The sequence below is a fragment of the Larus michahellis genome, chromosome 5 (assembly GCF_964199755.1).
Source record: "Larus michahellis chromosome 5, bLarMic1.1, whole genome shotgun sequence".
NCBI classification, from domain to species: domain Eukaryota; kingdom Metazoa; phylum Chordata; class Aves; order Charadriiformes; family Laridae; genus Larus; species Larus michahellis.
Window position 1 is genome coordinate 42,292,646 of NC_133900.1, and position 22,695 is coordinate 42,315,340.

A 22,695-nucleotide genomic window follows, 5' to 3' on the forward strand; every position below is an offset into this window, starting at 1 on the left:
TCTAACGTATTTCCGTAAGAAAATCCTAAATCTTGAAAGTTTGTAACAGCTTGTGAAATAAAATATGAATGTGTACCACAATTTAAAAGGCATTCATTGCCTCTGCTTCCAACAGCAATTAGGGAAGACAGGATTCAAAACCAAATGTTGTTACATCTGGGTTTGTATTAAGAGAAATTTGAAACACTGAAGACAGTGTTTGATTTTTCATTTATTCAATGGGATCAAACAACTCCTGGATACCAGAAACCTGTTTCAGTTCTGTAACGCTGGCAAAGAAACAAACCATGGTCTTTGAGCTATTACACTGGCCTAGCTAAACAAAATACAGGCAATTGGCAATAGTCCTTTACAAAACCGCTTTAGCTAGAGTCAGTGATATTCTTTGCGTGGAAATAGAGAACTTGGTTTCAAACAAGAATTCTAAGCTGATTTGGACAGTTTCTACACTATAGAAATTACTGTGATATTATTGACATAGTCAAATCTCTTAAGTTTTTCGGTAGAGATTTTTGTCTCCTGTTTCATATAACAAGCAACATAGTTTATCCAAGTTTTACAGCTTGTCCAATTGCCAAATGTTGCTAATACAAAAGAATAAGATGCTGCCAAAACTGACAACTGACTTGGACTTTATTGATAGAGAGGGATCATGAATAACACAGGAGAGCTTTCAGTGTCAAGGTAACCTCACTGTCGTCATGTTCTTCTTATCTTTACTGTTAATGGTTAGGCAAGGAGAGGGCAAAGTAAGCGTACAATCCATCTACTCTGAGCAGACTGGACAGGGAGATGTTAAGCTGCATTACTGGAGTGCCACGCTTCTTGGTTTGAGCTCATTTGTTTTTATAGCTTTTAGACTAGAGGTTTTTGGCTCCAGAGCCTGGGCATGAAAATAGACACCTGTCTACACTCTAATTACTCTGTGCCTAAGTCATTAATAGAGTAGCTTTTCTTTGCAGCAGACAAAGGAAACTTTTCCAGTTAGTTAAGCTGTTCTGAAAAGTTTTCTTCCTGCACTGTATATTATTTTATATATATAAATACATGCATATAACTTCTTTCTGCCTTGCTTTCAAATAAAGTCTGTGTTACGTGCCTGTTCACAGTGGCTACATTGGAGCATTCACCAAAGTCAGTACTGTTTAAAATTCATGGGGTTTATTCTCCTTTTGTCAAGCATTTTCTACATACAGAACATCCATGTGGTGTCAGTTACAGAAGAAAAATGCATGAGACAGACTACTGCAAATAAGTGAGTAACAGACGGTTTACATGATTCTTCTTTGCTCACAATGGAAAAAAGTTGTTAAAAAGGGAAACAGATTCAGTAGCTAGAAATGTAAGCAGACTCTTGTCTTAGTTAAATCTACCTACCAGGAGGTTTGCTCAAGCTAAAGAGAGATCTACTGTACCACACAGGGCAGGATGCTAAATGCACACAAGATTACAATGCTAGAAAATTCCAGATTTCTAAGCAATTTTACACAATCTAAATTGCAGTAAAATTTTGTTTAAAAAAAGATATTTTTTTCTGATTGCCTTCAGTAAATGGAGGTCAGTTTAAGAGCTTATAAGCATTCTTTAGCAAAAACATAATAAAAATAAAAATACTCCCAAAGTTTTAAGTCATTGCTCTAAGTCTGGATAGTTGTTTACTGCTGGCTTCCTGATCCCACTGATTTGTTATTCTACTTCTGGGAATCTTATTTTTCCCATTTATATGTTTAACCATTGCTAATATCAGAATTCTAAGTAAACAAACTATAAAAAATACAAAGTTTTTGTTGTTTTTTTTTTTTTTTTTGCACTAATCCAATTCAATGCATGGAATATAAAACTCGGTGAGAGTTAACCAATTGGTTTAACAAATATGGATAAATGGTACAATGCATAAGCAAAAATATTACCTACTGTAGATTTCAGTTCTTTGCATTTTCAGTTTCTTAAAAAGCATTTTGTTTACTTTTAAATAACAGTTTCCTCGATGATATAATTGAAGCTTTGTGATGCCAGGTTTTTAGAACCTGGTTTACTCTGAAAGGTTAAGTGCAATGTTTCTCTTTAGTAGAACTGAAACTCCTTGCTGATGAAACCCTGTGATAGCTGAAAAACCTAACATCTACTTTTTTCTAAAAAAAGGTTAAGCTTCTGCAAGCAGCTCTCTCAACTAAGACTCGCCATAAAAATAAACTCCTCCAGCTGCAGTGAACAGAAAACACTGCAAATATAATTTCTCCTTTTTTTTCTTTCCATGTAGGTTCCACAACTTGAGACTAGAAATTTGATACCAAAAGTTTCTTTCCAATGACAAGCAATCCTGTAGCCACAGTGGGAATAAATTATACAATTTCTATGCTTTACCTTTCATGTGAGACTTTCGCTTCAAGGCACAAAAAGATTTAACAGTGGACTGGACAGAACAGGACATAACATTTCAGTTTAAGGAGTCAGAGGTTGTACAACAGCTCTTATTTTGTGTCTGAAGCAAACCAACCCAAAATTCGAATCGTATTTTATCATATGAATCACATTTTATATTATTTTATCATATTTTAGTTTTCCATTAACAAATGCAAAGTATCACATTAAATTCCCTGAAGCTTCTCCCCCCCCTACTTGCTTTAAAATAATGTATGATATTTATCATCAATTTCAGTACTTGGTAATTTCAGTCAAACACCACAATCTCAGCTAATAATTACTAAGGTGTACCATTATCAAATAGCTGTTGTTTTAGTAACGTTTATGTGGAATTTGATTTAAATTGTGTTCAAGTCAAAGAAATTACAAGTATAGAAGGGTCTAACAATTTAAAATGAAAATTGTGTAAATTTGAAGAATGGTGTAATTTAAGTGCAATGTACTGTAAAACTATTAATTCAGTAAATATAGAACACAGATCCTTATGCTTCTCCAACCCAAATTACTGTGTTGCCTCTCTCAACTTCAGTGATTTCACAATTTAACTTATTGAGCCGTCCATCCAGGATAAACAGAGATTCCTTGGAGGGGGTCATGAGATACTGACCAAAAAGGCCGCTGTCTTTTATAAGACGGTTCTTACTGTTCCAAGGCCATTCGCCCGCCTTGACAGGCTCCTTCAGACTCTTCACCATCTTAACCTTGCCAGAGGAGAGCTCCACGAAGAGAACATCAGTTTGCGTGCTGGAGCTACAGTAGACATTGTATTGATGAGCTTCAGTGAATGATGGCTGAAAAGCTACATCAGATATGTGCAAATTAGTGTGAATGTCAAATGCATCCTGTATTTCTCCTCTCATTGTTATGGACTGGATCCTCATGAGACCTTTAGCATCATCAATGCTGACAAGGTAGTGTCCATCTGGAGAGATATGTGGCATGCCTGTTACGTCGCCATTGTATCCGATCACAGCATCAGTAACGCTATCCACTATAAGCTGCGGTAGGACAGCCCCGGTGGTATCAGGCTTACAGCAGATAAAAAAGTATCCTCCAAGATGTGTATAAGCCAGTGACTGAGGAATACAATTATAATCCTTTAAACTAATTGTCTTGATGTACGACATAGTTTCTAGATCAATTTTCTGGAGCACAGGCTCATCCTTATGAAGAACAAATCCAAACCTGGAAGGAAAAGCACAAAATCAAAGAAAGTCAGAGCTACCGTGTGCATTACGAACAAATGAGGGAAGCCATTTATAATGGCAAAGCAGATGAGTTAATATGTCCAGCACTGTATTGCTATATATCTCCGCTTCAGATGTGTCACATACTAGGCATTTTATAATATTTAATTTTTAGTGTTCTTGTAATTGTAATTTAGAGCACATCAAATAAAATGTCTAAAACCCATTTATCTGATTAATGGGAAAAGTGTTTTTTTTTTCCTTCTGACATAGGGGAAAAGGTAAACATTACTCTGAGCATGTCTATTCACTTATAACTTTTACAAAAGCCAAGAAGGAGAAAAAGATTAAGTATCAATAGATAGTACAACCCATATATTTTAATTCATTTCATATAGCTCTTCCACTTTCTTGGGAACATCAACTTAACCCAGCGCTCATTGTTATTCAGATAATTATCTGAATCTTCCTCATTTTAATTCAGTAGCAATGAATATCGTAAAAGGATTTAGGTTTATGCCTCCGAACTACCCAAGCCCTATACTTCTTACAATTTAAATGACCCTTTATGCTTTTCCATACATCAAGGAATTTTCACTGAATATGAATAATATGGTTAAACTTTAAAATCCTACAGCTGAATGTTTATAACATTTTAAATACAAACTACCTGACTATTCTTTAATGTTAACATGTAAGTTCTGAATGCACAATCATTTGACTGTATAGACGCAAAAGCCACCGCTCTAAATATTACAGTCATGTGGAAGTATATTAGTTTTGCTTATAATATAAGTAGCATTCACAGCACTTTTCCCGAACAGCTGTTTTCCTTTGGCACATTTTTTAACATAACATTTCCCTCTGAATCTTTGATCCTAAGAATGAAGCTGCTTGCTGATATATAATCTAAAAATACCTATCACATCCTGTTGATATAAAGCACTACGACATCCAGAATGTTCCAACAATCGAGCTGACCATAGCACAAGATTTTCATACGATGCTTTGCAACCCCAATATATTTACTCATCAGTGAACCACTAATGTAACAGGTAGAAAGGTTTCAGGACATTGTTCAGCCAGTTCCTCCAACATAAGACAGTGTGAACTATATTTACACCTCCTACTGAATTGATATAAGAACGTTTTCAATTTTAGCCTCACCTTCCAAAATCTGTGCATACTGCTTCAATATCGTAGGATCACAGAACTATAGAGTGATTTCAACTGGAAGGGACCTCTGGCTTTCTTTTGGGACAACTCCCACTCAAAAACGGGCCAGTGTGAATTAGACTGCTCGTCATTATGAGTCGAGTTGATTATGAGATCATTTTTTTCTTTGATTATTCAGACACTTATAAATACACGTAAACTGAATTAAATTGTCTTGGTTAGAAAAAAGGGTGAGTGAAGCTTTACTAAAGTTATGTGAAGATGATAACTTGACAATTACTGTTACTTTTCACAAGGTCCGTCGTTCTGTCATAGACTAGGATCATCAGGCAGAATTTGATTTTTAGCCGTTTTGGCCATCTTACATCAACCTTTTCTTAATCTTTTTGGGCAGACCTAAAATCATTGATTCTTGATTGCGTTATTACGTAGTAAGCATTTTTTGGTCATGAGAAACAAACTTGTAGTGTATTATGTACAGAATCATCCTGTTATAGATGAGGTTAAATAGCAAGCAACATTCTTACATTTCAAATATTGTTGGTATACCTCATTTTTAAATAACCAGTGTTACACACATGAGCAGTGGTTACAAAAGGACAATGGAATTAGGTTATCGATTGTCTTTTACATAACAGCCTCCAATGTAAAACAACGAGTGAACTGTTCAAAAGCGCTCATGGCATTCTGGACAATCTGCTACTTAACCTTTACTCCTGCAAAACGATAACCAATAAACCCAGTACATCCTAAAAGGACTTGTTTTCTGGATGAGAATTGACTTGAGGGCTAGACATTGTCATTACTGTTGGTTTCATTAACATCATATGCAAAAAAACCCTGAAATATCTAGGTTGCTACAACAAGCACTAAAAAAAATATCAGAAAACGTAAAACAGACATAGAAGGTTATGTTAAGAGATAATATTATACACGACATAAACTCAACCAAACTTCTTGCCCTGTCAAGTTTATTGTGTATAATCAATCTTCAGCTGTATTTCTAATACAATTAGGTTTATGGAATTACACGCACACTGCTCTCTCTTCATCCCTGCTCTACTCCAGTGTTACTGCTTTGGAAGCCATTGGCCACATGGGAGGAGCAGAGGTTGTAATGGTGGGGGGCGTTTCATGTGGTGCAGATTGGTGGATGACCTGATTGGAGGATAACCATGCTCCTGCAGAGGGAAGCACGGCGTGAACTCAGCAGGAATTCATTCTATGGCTTATATTTAGCAGGTACAGGTGGCAGGTTAGAAAACACAGAGAAGGTATATGTGGAGAAAAGCATACTGCTGGGCAAGAGGGTTGGTACATGCAAGACACATTAGGGTATTTTTAGAGGGAGAAACTGGATACACGGGAGAATATGTGATTATTGTGGGACAGCGTAACACGGGGCACAAAAATTACACCAGTTAATCCAAGCATGGAGAAATTTGTTTAAAAGTGAGCTAACCTATACAATTCTGGGAAGACAATAACACAAATTGGTGAATATCAGGAATATACTAAAATCACTTGACTTCTGAGGCAAATAGGTAAAAATATTTTTTTTCAAAGAAAAATGGATTTTTCACTTAGGTCTGCTCCTGCTCAATAAGATTTTTAAAATTTATGTTCTGAATATTTGTGTTAAAAGATAAATCTGCTATCAATTAGTGATGTCATTTGCATAAATTAAAAAATAAATATGATGCTCACCAACCCTTCTCAATTCTCATTATTTTAATGAGTTAAAGGTATGTGAAGGCAAGGGAAAATATCCAATTTTAGGTTAATGTGATGGCAGGTACTGAATACATTAAATACTTTATTTTCAGCTGTTACATTAAAATATATGAAATAACACTGTAAGTGCGCAGTGCAGACATTTTTTGCTTTAATTATTTTTGATCTCAATTTCAAAAGCAAACACAAAGAAAACTTTTTTTGTTTGAGTTTGGTAAGTTGACTTGGGGTTTGAAAACATTCTCTTCCAGTATACCAATACAAAATAATGGGAAAAATTAAGAAATCTTATTTAAAAGAGAAAGAAAAGGCTCTCACAAAGCTGTTTTTAACTTATGTAGGTACTTAAAACACAGACTTATATCCAAGTGACATTTTGAGATATACGTAAACATACACAAAAGCCATTATATGATTTTGAAAATCCTATCAGACACCATCTATATGTTAACTATGTTTGGCCTATTGTCTTCAGAATCTGTATTAAACATAGTTAAAAATTGTTTTCTGTAATAAATCAGTAATTTAGCATATTTGACACATTTTATTGTATATGTGTCCATCATATTTCATAGTACCTTTGTTTAACCTAGGAAAAAGATTTAAAATTTTGCTGTATGTTCTGAGGTGCACTCTACTTTCTATCCCACTTGAGACAAAACACAAGTAATTTAAAAAAAAAAATAAAATTTTTAACCATTTTCTACCACAAAACAAATTTAAGAATCTAAATAAATATATTTTAAACTGGACAAATCCTTAAATGATTGTTTTCATATATCACATATCAACCTGAGAAATAAAAAGAAGAAATCTCAAGCTTCTTGCAAATCTATTTATTTTAAGGATTATTCCAGTTGATGAAAGTGACCCTTTCTTTCTGAACTAAAATAAAAATGCAAAACAAGATTAGCATCAGTTATCTAAATCAGCAATTCTTACTCGATGATTTAAACCACAATCAAAATGAAGGATTTAAATCAGTTTGATTCAAAGAAATCTGCCTTACTCATGAGTACTTGGTTAAGCAGTGTTAATGATCAATTTATGTGATAGTTTGGCACTCAAATGTCATTGATGCATCAGTTTAACGTGTGGAAGGACTCACACTCAACAGCTCGCTTTCCCCGCGGAGGAGGATGCTGCCACTGCTCTGTCCTCTTCTCATTACTTGGTACCTTCTGCTAGACAAGTGCCCGAAATTCTGCCAGCTAAGAGGTCTGCATAAGCATTCACCGGTGCTTGCCACTAAGATGAACTTAGTTATTGTCAAATCATTTAAATGCTTTAAGTACAGTCTGACGATTAACTTGGCTGGTATGAATGAAATCGTTTAGGAGCCAGAGCAGAATGTGGGTATGAACTTTCCCACTAGCACAGCTAGATTTAAAAAAAGGATATTTGTCTACAGCAAGGGACTCCAGATCTTCAGGGTTAATCACATCCTTATTACAGAGCGAATCAGCAAACGCACTTTAAAACACAAACCACCTGATAACATACCATGTCTCAAGTATTTCAACAACAATTTTCCGAAACATTTCAGTTTCTTGTGCAGCTTCATCCACCTTTTTGTAACATTTAGATCCCAGTCCAAAAGCCACTTGTAAAACGCTTACAGTATCTTGGATAGATTGTTCTTGCAATTTAAATAGTGACTTCAGATTTGGTAATTGAGTTTACTTGAAATCTAAAGAAACCGGCTTCGAGATTGCAACAACCTTACCCTGATGCTGTATTTGTTGCACTTTGGAGATCTACTGTCCCTTGCTCTGAAGCTATTAAGATACTTGATTTTATAATCTCCTGCTGCAGCAGCTAATTATATATATTCTGATAATCATCTATACCTGGACACCCATTTACAATGTACCTTACTTTTAAAGTGTGCAAAGGGCGGTTTAATACATATCTTTTTTAATGTGGTTGCTCATTTTCATGTTCTTCATTTTTCTCAACTTTGTAGACTTAAAATTATCACAACTATCCACGCTATCCGTTGTGTCCTGCTCAGTTCTGAATTTGAAAACACAGCTTTGTGAGATATGCCCTCCACTCCTTTCTTTAAGTAGCAGTTTCTCTAGCCCAGGAAAATATAATTCTACTTTCTCATAATGTTAGCATGCTAAAGACTTTTTGCTTTACAATGTTTTCTAGTTCAGACTTTAAAAACCCACTACTTTGGACACAGACGTAATGTTAGCCTAGAAGGTAATATCCTTGGAGGTGAGTACGCTAAAGGATCAGCGATGTGAGCAGAATAATACATTGAACTTAAGTAGCAGTTTTTACTTACTGATTGCAAAGCGCTTCACAAATGTTACAGCAAGTGAGGAATGAAACTGAACCGCTTGCCTAAGGCTATATAATGATCCATTGGCAAAGTCTGGGTGAAAAATACAAGTTATCTAAGGGCCAACACGGTTTCTAACTGATCATGCTACGGGTAACCATTGCAACCGAGGTCCTGAAGAGACAGATGGGAGCAAGTACAGACAATTAAAATATATCCTTTTGGAAAAGAATATAGGAAAGCACTTTGTAAAACTAATATTTGTGAGTATTAAAATTAGAGAGAACTTTGGACCTGGGTGGGAGAGAAGATCCCATGCGGGAAGCTGGTAAACCTTCATGAAGGACCTGCCCTTCGCCAGAACCAGAAGTATGGCTGCCAAAAGTAATTTTATTAGAACTAATAGGATTTTATCAATATTATTGTTCAAAAAATTCTTTCTCAGCTTTTCATATTGCCTGTAAATTTTCAATGCCCCAATTAAAATCCAGTAAAGCTGGACAAAGGGATAAATACCCAAACAGTCCAACAATACAGATGAAAAGGAAGTGGGGGAAAAAAATACTTTCAAAGCTGCCAGTCTTCTTGGACGTGAAAGGATTTGGCAAGCTGTGTGTTTGATATATTGGTTTGTCTGCCTGTGTCAGCGAGAGCTGTGTGTGGCTGGGGTTTTGAGAAGCTGAACAAATCAAGAGAGAGGTCTGTTTGTTCATGTGCCTGTGAGGTTTGTGTGGCTGGTTCTTAGTCTATGAGAATTGCTAGGCAGAGGCATAAGGATGGAAAAAGTAATGGAAGCTCTGGAAGGAAGATACAGAAGGGAAAAGGGGAACTGAAGAAAACTGATAAGGAAAGTTAGGGATTCCATGTCTGGTATAGCATACAAACCCAAAGAATGAGAAATTATACTTTTGTTTCCTGAAGGCGAGGAAGTATTTTCCAGACCACCAGCAATCGAGGAAGATGATAAGCAGGTTTTTTACAGGAACGTGCATTTGTCAGGTTAGACAATTTGTTCCTGATAATTTTGAAAGAGTTGACTAGCTCTTAACATTTTAATAAATCGCAGAATAACAGGAAAATTTGGAAAGTCTAGAATGTTGTTGAAATATTCATGAGATAAAGCCGGGTATCCCAGATAAGTGGAATAGCTTGATGCGTATCCCAAGGAAATAATAAAATAGATAAAGTGAGAATCAACTACAGAAAAACGTGACCATAATGCAGTCAATGTGGGTCTATGGAAAAATTAACTTTGTCAGACAAACCTAATTTAATTTTTTTTTTTTTATTAGAAAACCTTGCTGAAGGTAACTAAATACCAGGAGAGCATACCTTTCTTGGAATAAAAACTGATACCTGAAGGAAAAATAATTTCTCTGCTACTAAACAGTAGTTGTCAATGCAGAATCATAATTTTACAGGGAAGATTTGCTTCTGCTTGGTACCAAATCTGATAACAAAATTTTCATAGGAGATTTCAATGTAAATGTGTGTCGAGGACACTAAGGTTGTAAAAAATGACAGGGAAGTCATTATATTGCTCAGTCACTCACTTAAGCAAAATGTGTTTCAACGTAGCCAAGTGTAAATTTGAGCAACTGTACCTGTGAATGTGGAATGCAGGATACGCGTATAGAACAATATCCTGAAAAGTAGTGACTATGAGGGATTTAAGGATCATAGCAGACATGCAGGTCAATATGAGATCTGAGTCTAAGTCAAAAAAAAAAAAAAAAAGACCCAAAAGTTCCTGCACAGTCCTTGGAGGAATATACAGAGAGAGGTAAGAATAACGCAACAGTCTCATATCTGTGTTCCACACTGGGGAGAACCAAGTTAAGAATGCTTTATGCTGTTTTATTTCTGCTCTTCTAGAAAGGAATATTAAAGAATTAGGGGCAAGGAAAAATCTGAAAAGTATTTGAGGGATGGAGACAATGATTTGAAGCAATAGTCTGAGAGAGTCCATATATTCAGCTTATGAAAAATATAATTCAGACATGATTTATTTACAACGTATATATACCTGAACAGAGAGAGCATACTGTTTAGTAATGTTGTCTTTAATTTCACAGAGGAATTATAGTAATGACTGCAGACTGAAAGAAGACAAATTTAAATTAGAAATAGGTATTTTTTCCTAACAATGCAGATGGTAAACCTTTGCAACAAACTACCACAGAGGTGATGAATTTTCTTTGGTGGGAATCTCCAGGTAAAGTCTATGCTCTTTTTTGGAAGATTTGCAGAAAACCAAGTAAATGTAGATTTAGAAATATCAGATTCATTATCTGATCTCTGGATGACTATTTCAAATGTTTAAAATCTATGGTATATACAGAAAGTCAGACAAGATGTTCTCATGGTCTCTTCTAGCCTGTGAATTCATGAAACACCATTTTTTTGGCTTTGTTCATACAAGCAAAATTGCAGAACTACAGTAGATTTTAATGTTATACTACTTAGTCATTTGATGCTGATATTTTAAGAAGCAGCCAAGCGTTTCGAATCTCATGAAATTAATTGGGATTTTACACAATACCTTAACTCATACACAGTCACACAAAAAACTATTATGTAGAGGAATCTGTCTTTCAGCAGGCCTGAGATTTAGATGCCACTTTTACATCCACTGTATAGAACAAAGTTGGGTTTTTTAAAATTTATCTTACACTGTTTCTGGTCCTACTTAATTGTGAATTTCACATGTGAGTTACTAATAACTTTTACAATTATTGATCTTTCACACACACACACACATATCTTCAAAATAAACATCCCCCTTGGCAACGCATTGGTCATTGGTCCCCAAATTCAGGAAGTTTGTGAATTGCTTGTGTAATGTTACAACTATACAACAGCTATAATTTGACTTGGGAAGAGAGATGTTCTAAAGCTAAGATGGTCATTCCTTCGAGGTTTATTGATCTAAATGTAGAAGATCATGGTGGATAGGTCGGGGGAACAGTGATAGATCACAGAGACCTGCTTCAGAACAGTTACCTGCTTGCACATAGCAATGATCAGTCACAAATAAATTTTAGCCCAATGTCCAATAGCCTGATTGCCCCCATCTAACCACCAGGTAAATCTCCCTGTACTTCCCTTCTGTCCAGTATTAAGAACCTTCTCAGCATGCCAGTATCAGATTATTAACTCAGGTTTCACTGCCAGGTTGACCTTCATCTTTCTGATGAGGAGGCAAGAGCAATTGTAAAAAAAAAATACTTACCAAACTTGTCAGAAAACAATATTGCAAGTCACTAAGGTTAAAGGCAGTTTTGGATCACACAGGTTAGTAGATTGGGGGACCCAAAAAAAGCCATTTGTAATAAAAGAGCGTGATTTACCAGAGCTGCAACAAAACGTTGTCCTCCAGTGGTGTCTATAGGCCCAGTGTAATAGGGACATTTCGCAAAATTGATACTACTGAGAGTTTTGTTGGAGGTCCCAGTAAACCAAATCAGCAAGTGCATAGGCTGAGCTTTCACCACCCTGATTTTTTTTTTCCATTCAAAGTAAAGCAAAGATATTAAATCTGAATAAAGAAGTCTGCACTACTACTTTATGTTTCATTCTGTTCTGCAACCGCCAAAACTACCATAATCTTAGAACCTTTCAAAAGCATTTAGTTTTCTAGAAGGATTAAAAAAATACAGCCATTCATAATCATGCGATGAAATTGTGTCTGTCACCTCTGTACTGTTTTAATGATTAGGCTGTTAGAAAACAAGTGATACTTGAGAGTACCTTCACTTTTCCCAAATGATTTATGGATAGATGGTGGTGTATTTAATGCAAAGTTTCCTCTCATATAGATTGATATGCAGAAGCCTCCCACTGTTCATTAATCCTTGATTAATATTTATGAGAATCTCAACCCTCATGTCTCTTCTACGCAGTGAAACCATGCACAATACCAGACAGCATATAAAGGCGTTTGTCAGAATGCATATTGGGATCCTGCGCAACTCAGGCCTGCAAGACATGAGAGCAAATCTCCACATTTCCAATAATTTATTTTATAGTTAATGCAAGTGGGAATCTGCAGCCTGTGGGCGTATCACTCCAATTGGAGTATATGCTAGACCTGTGGAATCTGAGATTGTTTCTTTCTTCACTCACTCCATATGAATAAATAATAAAGATTTTAATCCCAGATTTTCAACCATACAATGTGACAAATAGTTAAGAGAAATAGGAATAATAGTACTTAGCAACTCTACAGCACTTTCTCTATGTGTAGTATACTGGGTTTGGCTGGGATGGAAATATTTTTCGTACCAGGCTGTATGGTGCTGTATTTTAGATTTGTGAACGAAAGTGTTGATAACCCAGCAATGTTTTAGTTATTGCTGAGCAGTGTTTGCACAGCATCAAGACCTTCTCTGTTTCTCACTCTGCCCTCCCTGTGAGTAGGCTGAGGGTGGGCAACCAGTTGGGACGTGACACAGTCGGGACATCTGACCCTAACTGACCAAAGGGATATTCCATGCCATACAACATCATGTTCAACAATAAAAATCCTTACAAAGTAGCCGTTGCTCCTGCTAGGTGGGGGCTTAGCTGCCAACTGGGGTCAACACAGCATAGGGAGTCATTAACTTTCCATAAAAGCTCACGAGCTTCACAGTACCCAGATAAAGGGGAACTGAGGTAGATAAAAATGACTTGTCCAAACTAACTTAAAAGAGACAGGAAGAATACCCTAAAAGTTGTTAATGGTGAAATGCATTTAAAAAAAATAAAATGAAGTGAAGCTTATATGGATGAGTGCCTTATTTTCCTAATTTTAATGAAAAAAACCACAGACATATTTAAGAGTAGGATAATTATGACTAAGTTAACAACATGTTATAAATTATTAATACTTCTATATTCTCACAATATACATATACAGATTTCTTTAAGTATTTTTAAAGCATTTTAAATATATTTAAAATATGGCATTTGGGCCCTAGTTTTATGGAACTGTAAGCCTGCATGTAACACAAAAACAGTGAACAGTAAACCCATGAATTGTATAATTTTTTTCCCCAAAATGATTATCATAATTATCACTATCCTATTTCCGCAACTACTGCAAAACTGTTAACCTAAAAATTCTTGTTGCCAAGCTGACAAACAAAGGAATCTCTATAGCAAGCCAGATTAACGCTATACTCCTCTCTCTTTCATCATAGTATCAAACGTCTCAGAGTATGAAAAATCTTTCAACAAGTGGTTTTGGAGTAACTTCCTCACAGGAACTTGCAAATCATTGAGAAGTAACTTATGTCATGAAGCATGAATGCTGAACTCATAATTTAAAAGGTATTAATTTTGGAAATCTTACTGGGTATTATTGTTATAAATCCCCACTACCAGTTTTCATAAGTCTTACTCTATCTTATCACACCTAATCTCCACATTATTTTTCATGAAATTTACATCACCTTAAATTCCATTGTTTGTGACAGGTATAAAGTATAAAAACATATTATCTTTTAATATAAATCCTTATATGGTATACAACAGACGACTTCCACTTATGAAAAAATGTACAACGTAGAGTATGTTACCCTAACAGGATTTATATAGTTAGCCCCCTTTCACTGTCCAAAATACTTATGAATCATTGCCCTTTAAGGTGGTGAGCTACTTTCAAACCCGATCCAATCCCCCTGTTACTGTAGAAAAATAGTTCATCACGTTTTTGAAAAAGCAATGTTGATTTTATACAAAATTCCTGTCAAGTTCTTTATCAAGTCCACTCAGCTTAAGTAGCTTTGACTATTGCATAGCACAATGGGAATATTTTGCTTCTGAGGAATGAACAAGAACTCCTTTTCTTCTTAAATATCTCTCTCTTCTTATATCTTTGTTACATGACTCTTCTTTCTATCTATGCCAAAAATGCTTTGAACGTGAGTAAACAATTTAAAGCCTGCTCTGTTTTCTGTGGGTTTGTTCCATAATAAGAAGTTAGATTTCAGTAAGTTAATTACAAAATGTACTGTAGAAATATCATGGGTAGAATGTGTTATGTATTGGTAGTGGTAAATGAACCAAAAACCAGAAACTTAACTGACATCTCTAGTGACTCACCCAGTTCTACGGAAGGACAAGATGTCACACTCACGTGCATAACTCCCCATCTTCATCCCAGTAGTACCGAAGTAAAATTCTTCCTATTTTCTAGTGTTGGGCAAAGGCTTAGTAAGCAACTTATTCCTAATGCCAGAAGGTTGGTAATTATTGTCTGAACTGCAGCGGTGCCAGATTCTAATATCCCTTTCCATACCTGGAAAGGGTTGACATTGTTTTCAAACCAAAATACATACCTGTTACACAAGGAGGTTGTATATTGTCCAGCCTTCTCTGAAGGCAGTTGATACAGCCATAGCGCAAACACTCACCTCGTGAGCTGCTGTATTTCATAGTTAATTTAATGCTGATTAAAACTGACACGGATTCTGCTACCATTTTCTTATGACTGTGTATAGGTTTGTAGCAAAAGACCCTAAGAATTCCCCTGTCTTCCGACCCTTCTCTATCACCTAAATCCTACAGGACAGAGGGAGGAATAAAAGAGGAAAAAAAACCCCACACCGATGCAGTGCTGAGACTGCATGAAATAGGACGCTCGCATACCTGCAGTTTACTTACTCCCTGTCTGCAGAGTTTTAATGGAGGTGTGTGTTATTTGATACAAAAAGTAACATAAATATGCATCCATGTGTATGTGTACATATAGCAGGTATATTATCTCAGTATGCAGTTGAAATATAGGGAGAAAAACACGCACTAGGGCATACCTCCTTTGACTGTTTTTTCTTCTAATACCAGAAGTGGATGAGTAAAACTAATTTCTGCCTCACATATTCTGGGCTTCAATTTTAACGCTCCAAGTGTTTTCACTGCCCCTTTCTGCACAATCCCGTATCTTCCAAATTCGCCTATAAGGAGCCCACTGATGCTTTTTTCAGGTGAAATGATAGGAGCCTTGAAAGTGATGACCTTTCCTTGTCCTCTCAAGGGATAAGCATCCTCTCTCCGCTTAGGGTTAAACTTAAACGTTTTCATGACACAGGTGATGAATTGGATAGTTAAATACTCGTATTTCAGTATCATGTATCATTTAGAATAGCGGTTTTAGATCTCAAGCCACATAGAGCTCAATTTTGGGTAGTTTTCATAAGGATTTTAAGTAATACACCTTACATTAAAAAAGGTGCACTTTAGATTAAGAATACATGTGTAATGAGTACATTGACACAATGGACAATGTAATTTTAAGTATTTTCATCAGTTTATTAAAAATTGATATATGAAGGAGGAAATAAAAAATTACCAAAAAAACCCCATGGATTAACCCTGTGTCTTCCAGAGTACATAAAAATATCGATCTGTTTATAGTTACATCCTCACTGCTTTGAAATAAACACCCCCCCCCCAAATTTCTGCAGTATTAATTAAGCACAGCTGATTCCCTCCTCTATGATCATATCGGTGGGCAATAAGGAGGTTACAGAATTGCCATTATGAATGTTCAGCTTCACCGCAACTCCTCACTCCAAAAATCACTCTCCACAGGAAGTATTCCTTTCCTGTGGACACCTACATTTCTACATATAACTATGCATGTCTGCATATGAGTTAAACTTTTAAGTTGCTATTTTTGCCAGCAGAGATCTAGTCCATACAGATAAGAGAATCTACAGAATTTAAGATGACCAGTGCCAGAGCCCTGTAGGGGTGGAAGCAAAACTGCCTTCTAGAATCCACTCTCTGTACAGACCAGATCTCCATAAACTATAGCAGAAGACAGACGGCTCATACCCAGGGATAGTCTGTATTTTCACACCTCAATCTAGGTGCTTACAATCTGAACCTCACACTCACCGTAAGCATCTGTAAGCGTCCTATCAGCAAGAAAGCATAATAGCCAAAAACAGCCTTACAAATATTTGCACAGATTTGGAAAACTGAAGTTTAAATGACTAACACTATATCAAGATGTCAGTAAGAGCTACAGTTCTGCTTGAAATGTGACTGTCTGTTTCTCCGAGCCTTTATAATAAATTCAGGTATTGCATAGCTGTAGATGCTATTAAAGCTGGCCCTTGTGGTCAGAAATAAAAATGACTGCTTAGAGGAGCAGCTGGCACTGCTACAAGCGCCTGGATAGAGAGAAGAATATTGTGTAAGTCTCCATGCAAAACAGAGCTAAAAGCAGAAAGGACATCCCTCACAGAATTTTCAGGGATCTCTGAAGATGGTTTTCACAACTCTCAAAGGGTAGCTTTTACAGAAAATCATTAATTCACTTTGCTTTCCACAAAAAGTGTGTTTTTCCAACCATAACGATCAGCTTCAATATTTTCTCAAGGATAGAGAGCCACCAAAAAGACAAACAAAACCTCTTCAGAGTCTGCCTTTCATTTTTATCTTAGGGTTTTGCAGAGCTCTAAGAACTGCATGCAAATCTTATAAATGATTGTTCCCAAAGCAACTTTGTTTACCACTATATCTTAGTAAACTACATTCTCATGTCACTGTTAAAAGTATTTGCCATAGTCTGGCTAGAAGTAACACCATAGTCTACTGCAAAATACCAAAACGTAATCACACCATACAACTTTTAGTATCACTCATTCGGACATTGTATTCGTAAATTATAACAAATATTTTTCAAGAAATATTAGATATAATGGAATGTGGCTAGTAATCATGCTATATCTGCCAATTTCAAAAATTTAGGAAATGTCCTGTTTTTAAAAGATGATTTTTAGAAGCATTTCTGTTTGTGCAGACAGAACTATGAAAGCCGTGTAAGGGAATGGTACATCACCTATGTTACATATTTTTTCACATTTTAGAGCATGGGTCCTGGGTAGGTAACTCAGGAAGAAATTCAAGCCTACTAAGGTACTTCTACTTGAATTAACTATCCCACAGTTAGGCCCAACTTGTCTTATCTTTATGCATTGCCTCTATAATACTGCGAGATTTATACAAGGTTATCACACAAAACACACTAAAGCAACGGTCACAAGAGAAAAAAATTCATGAAGAAGAACTGAAACTCAAGGCTGGACTTAGGGCAGCCCTGTATGAAAAAAGTTTATTTTCATTTATTGCATTTGAAAACCTTCAGTTCATCCCGTAATAACACTCTATCTCCAGCTGTTATTCAGACTGAAGGGCAATACTGAGACCTGTAGCTATAAAAATTAGTGAAGATGCAATCTCATTTTGATGTGAAATTCTAGTTAAGTAAAGTATGAATTAATAATGGACCAGATACTCCATACAAAGTTCCAAAGTCATGTGAATTCTAACACTGCATCTTCAAAATTGTTTTTGCAAGGTATCATTTTTTTCCACCTTCAGAGCAAGTTAGTTTGCATCTCTTATGCACAAAGAATAGCCAAGAAAGATGCTACTGTGGAGCTGCCAAGAAGCTGTAAATTAACAACCCGGCTTCCTGTATGTTATTTTCTTCCTCTAGACAAGCCATATATATTGCTTACTAGTGCAACTGCATTCATTACAAAAGAGGAAATATTGATGCACTGGTTAAAAAAATGAAAAAATGAAAAGCTTATGAAAATTTTTCCTAGAAAAAAAGAGGATAAATTTCATTATACTTTTTAAAAAAAATAATACGTTAATGTCAAACCGTATTTATTGATGAGTTCAGAAAAACTGACAGAACAGAAGATGATGATGAAAACTGTTGGGGTTTAGGCCGGATTGGCCAATGATGGAAGACAGATGCTCTCCCCCACCTCTCGTTCCAAAGAGAGGAGGTGCAGAGATAAAGAGATTTATGAGTTTAGAAGGAACTAAACTACTTTAATGAAATACTAATAACAGAAATAGATACAATATATACAAAACCGTATTAAGCTCCCAGGATGACGTCAGCAGCAGGCACTGGGGAAGTCCCAGACTGGACTCAAGTGATGTGTGGGAACTGGATTCCAGAGCTGGAGTCAGGAATGCACAGATCAGGATCAAAGGCAGACAAACAGATGGGGTCCTCCTCGGACACCGGCCACTGAATAGAAAGGGCTGACCCTTTGATCCCTCAGCTTTTATACTAAGCGTGGAGCAGGTGGCATGGAATATCGCATTGGTCAGTTTTGGGTCACCTGTCCTGTCTGTTCCTCCCTGCAGGTGGGACCCCTCTACGCTTTTCTGTTTCCAACCCTCCAACGGGGCAAATAACAAAGTCAGATGACCTTGGCTGTTATAGGAATAAGTATAAGCAAGAGCCTCTCTGCATACCATTCCTTGGCATTAACGATAAACATAGGTCTTATCACTATGAGAACAAACAGTTTTCTGCACAATATGCTGTTAATTTCAGAGTTAGAAGAGGCTTAGCTGGAAAGTAAAATTACTGAACTGAAAGTTGGTTCTGCTTTACCTCGAACCAGGAGATTGATAATATAAAACCTGATGTCCTCTTTCCTTTTTGTTTCTGGCCCTACATCCACAGATTACCCTCATAAAGTCAATAGGTATTTTTTAAAGAGATCTGAGATCAAACACTTAAGGAAAATTATGTTCTCAACACAGAAAGTAAGTAAAAGAGAAGAGAATTAGATGAGCTACACTCAAAATTATCGTCACAAGAAGCAAAGAGCTTTTTAACCTGTACAACCTAATTCAAGAAAATAATAATAAACATTATCTACTTCACCCTGAGTGAAAAACATTTGTGTTTAAAGCCCCTCAGCATTCTATATATTAGGGACCATTTTTTCAAAATTTATGCAAAAAAAAAAAAATCAATCCAGGAAGATAAATCTCTATTAGTACAAAATTTGATCAAATCTGTTCACCAAAAGTTTTCTGGGACTCAAAGTAAATTCCACTTACTGCCCATGAACAGTCTGTTAGAGGGTCAGGGTAGACCCTTATCCTAAAAAAAGCTTCTAATCTGGCAACATGGGAAAGTATTACCATTTAAACAAAATTCTAAAATAGAAGTGTGTTATATACAAAACAATTTTTCTGATGAAGTTATCCACAGTAGCTCTGCAGAAGGAAATATTAACAATTAAGGAAAGGAAAAAGGCGAATTGGTCTAAGAAATGTTTTCTTAGGTGTACATTTCAGTCACCTTTACTGGTCCTTTGAGAGTTCCTCACCAGCACAAGAAAAAAAACCATGCACTTTTCCCTCTAAGGATTCCCTAAGAACTTAACTACAACACTGCAACCATTATTTCCTTTGTTAAAATTACTCTTCACTTTATATCCGTACACAGATGAATTTAAGGAAGACTGTTTAGACTGATTTATTTTGCTTCAGATGCCTTGCATTCCTACCACTTAAATGACACAATTAATTTTCCTTACGGAAGTAATTATAAAATACACCATTTCTCTTTTATTGTCATTTTCTAGTATATTGCACAAATAAAATATTTACCTCTAGACAAAAACCACTTTTTTTCATTTTGGAAGTGTTTCAGATTTCAAAGCCTGTCAGCACCTGCCCATTGCAAGGGCATACCAGTCTTCCCCTCAGGACTTAAAAAACTATTTTTGCCTAGAACAGTTCATTTCTGGCAGGTTGCTGAGAAAAGACCTTTCTTTAATTTCTGCAGTTCAGAAATTGTTGTTTGATGATAACAAAAGCCTAAGTGGATTTTGCCTAGCAGCTATTGCTCATCAGCACAAATGGTGGCTTTCTTTTGGGTACTATAACAGGCTTTGACCTTTGAAGTTTGTTTTCCTAATTTTGTTCCTGATGGTCTTTACAACGCTAAGAACACTCGCTTCATATTCTTGTTTTCAATCAGAAAAGGTGCTTTTTTCTCCTTCCTTTATTTTTGTATATAACAGCATTAAGCACAAAGGACATATTTACATCTGGCGGAACATCTTGATAATTCTCAATTTTTTGTAAGTGTTGTGTGTGTGAACATAAATATTCACACAAGTCTGTAAAAGATTTTTGTCTTCACCAATTTTATTTATTTACTTGCTGCGTTTACTGTAAATGAAATATTTAAAAATGCCTCCTAAAAAAGATAGAAATAACATTTGCAGCAGCAGTAACGTGTGACTCTGATAGCTTACCTGGGAAATATTAGCATAGTAGTCCTAAAAAATAGGAACGGGGAAAAAATTTGTAAAAAAAAAAGAAAATTAAAAAACAAAGAATGAAAAGTTATGGGGTCACTCTTATGGAAAATTAGTAATTTCAGTGTAAAGCAAGATCAACACTATCAGTTCTGTTAGATTACTGAAAAGGTCAGTTCTGATGAAGATGAATTTGATGGCAGGTCTCATTTTCTAAAAGTGTTGACTATTTGGTTATACACTTGCTTGGGAAGAAGTTCTGGGTTCTGAAAATTTCAGGTTTCTGAGTTCTTAGAGATTTGCACATTAAATATCTCATCTGGACCTTTCCAATTAGAAGAAAAAAATGTCTACACAATAACAGGAATTCTCTGAAATTTATAAATTATGTGTGAGGAAAGAGGAAAATTAATATATAGATATAACTTGCTTTCAATGAAAATCAATACTATTTTTATTCTTAATTGTGGATGCGGATTTAGGAATATCTTTTTAGGATGACAAATGGATGCTAGCAGAGGTCTAATCCATCAGAAGTCATATACACTTCACAAGTTTACGTGATAAAATTGTTACAAAGAAATATAGGGTTTCATAGAGTATTTCAAAAGGGAATTTAATATTCAATTCTAACATCTTTCTCTCTCAGAACGTACTGACCATTATTTGGAAAAATAAGGATATCAAGAACTTCAAGACATGCCATGCAAGACAGAAGGGAAGAAATATTTCTACAAGGGCTTAAAGGAATCTTGATAAGTGCTGTGTTCTTAGAATAAAGGGACCTCCTCGAACTAAACTGTGTTGTCTGTTCCTAGACAATAAGCAACAGAGACAGGAATGAATGTTATAAAATAAATAATTTTTGAGCATTATTAAGCTTTCAGTAATGGACAATAATGGAAGCATTGTTTCTGAGTTTATCCTACATCATATTTAATAAGATTGCATCATATTTAATAAGATTAGCTCTAGACTCTCAAAAATGAGTGCTGCAAATTTAATGCTGATGGGCCAAAGTGAATGATATTCTACCATCAAAAAAAGCCTCATTCCTGTTTATCAATCCTCATTATTGTGGTAGTTTTCACCCGGGCAGAAAAATCACAAGTGATACAATCTTTCAAACATTTACTTGTGGGAGAGAGTCTATGCAAATTGTCTTCTGTAACTCAGCTGGATAAATCATGTAAGTGCTTACAAGAGAAAGCTCAAAATTTCTTAACTAAAGTCCCATATCAATAACAAAAATCATATACTGCCTGAAATCCTTTTTAAGTTATATTCTTATTTTTGATTTCTATTTTTTCTTTTTTCTTTTTTTTTTAATTTATTTTATTACTATTTCAGTTTAAGATTTTACTTGCAGAGCATTTAAGTCATATCTCACTAGAGATCCAGAGGAAGGAGATGGACTGTCATCCCAAGGCTCATGTTGAAGATTATCTTCAAATGACCCCTGTGCAAAGAATAACCAGGAAAATTTCCCCGTAGCTGACAAGACAGTATGTTGGCTTCTTCAGCCATTTTTTTACATCTCACTGGAAGACCTGATTTGTTTTAATATGCCACACATAGGCTGGGACTTCTGACTCACGTTTAGTGTACAGTTGCACAGGGTAGCGATAAATCACTAATTTTAAGGGTATTAGTGCTGCAGGTGTCTATGAATTGTCTGAGGGCTCTCCCGCAGAACACTTGCAGTGTGTATATACAATACACTTCTTAATTATTGCAAATTGTTGTCCAATGATTACAGCGTTCACAAGAAAATAACCCAAGAAATGTTAGGACAAAG

At 35.7% G+C, this 22,695-nt stretch overlaps 1 protein-coding gene across 4 annotated transcripts in view; it reads right to left on the bottom strand.

Moving 5' to 3' along the window:
* Window positions 1–339: 339 nt before the first annotated feature.
* The window catches only part of FSTL5 (follistatin like 5), a 422,258-nt gene continuing 399,902 nt past the window's right edge, over window positions 340–22,695 (bottom strand). For 3 of the 4 annotated variants that reach the window (XM_074589804.1, XM_074589802.1, XM_074589803.1), the window contains exon 16: window positions 340–3,609. In XM_074589804.1, coding sequence (XP_074445905.1) covers window positions 2,907–3,609 — 703 coding nt within the window. In that variant the 3' untranslated portion in view covers window positions 340–2,906. The remainder of the gene's footprint in view (window positions 3,610–22,695) is intronic. The other variant, XM_074589805.1, reaches the window with a different exon arrangement.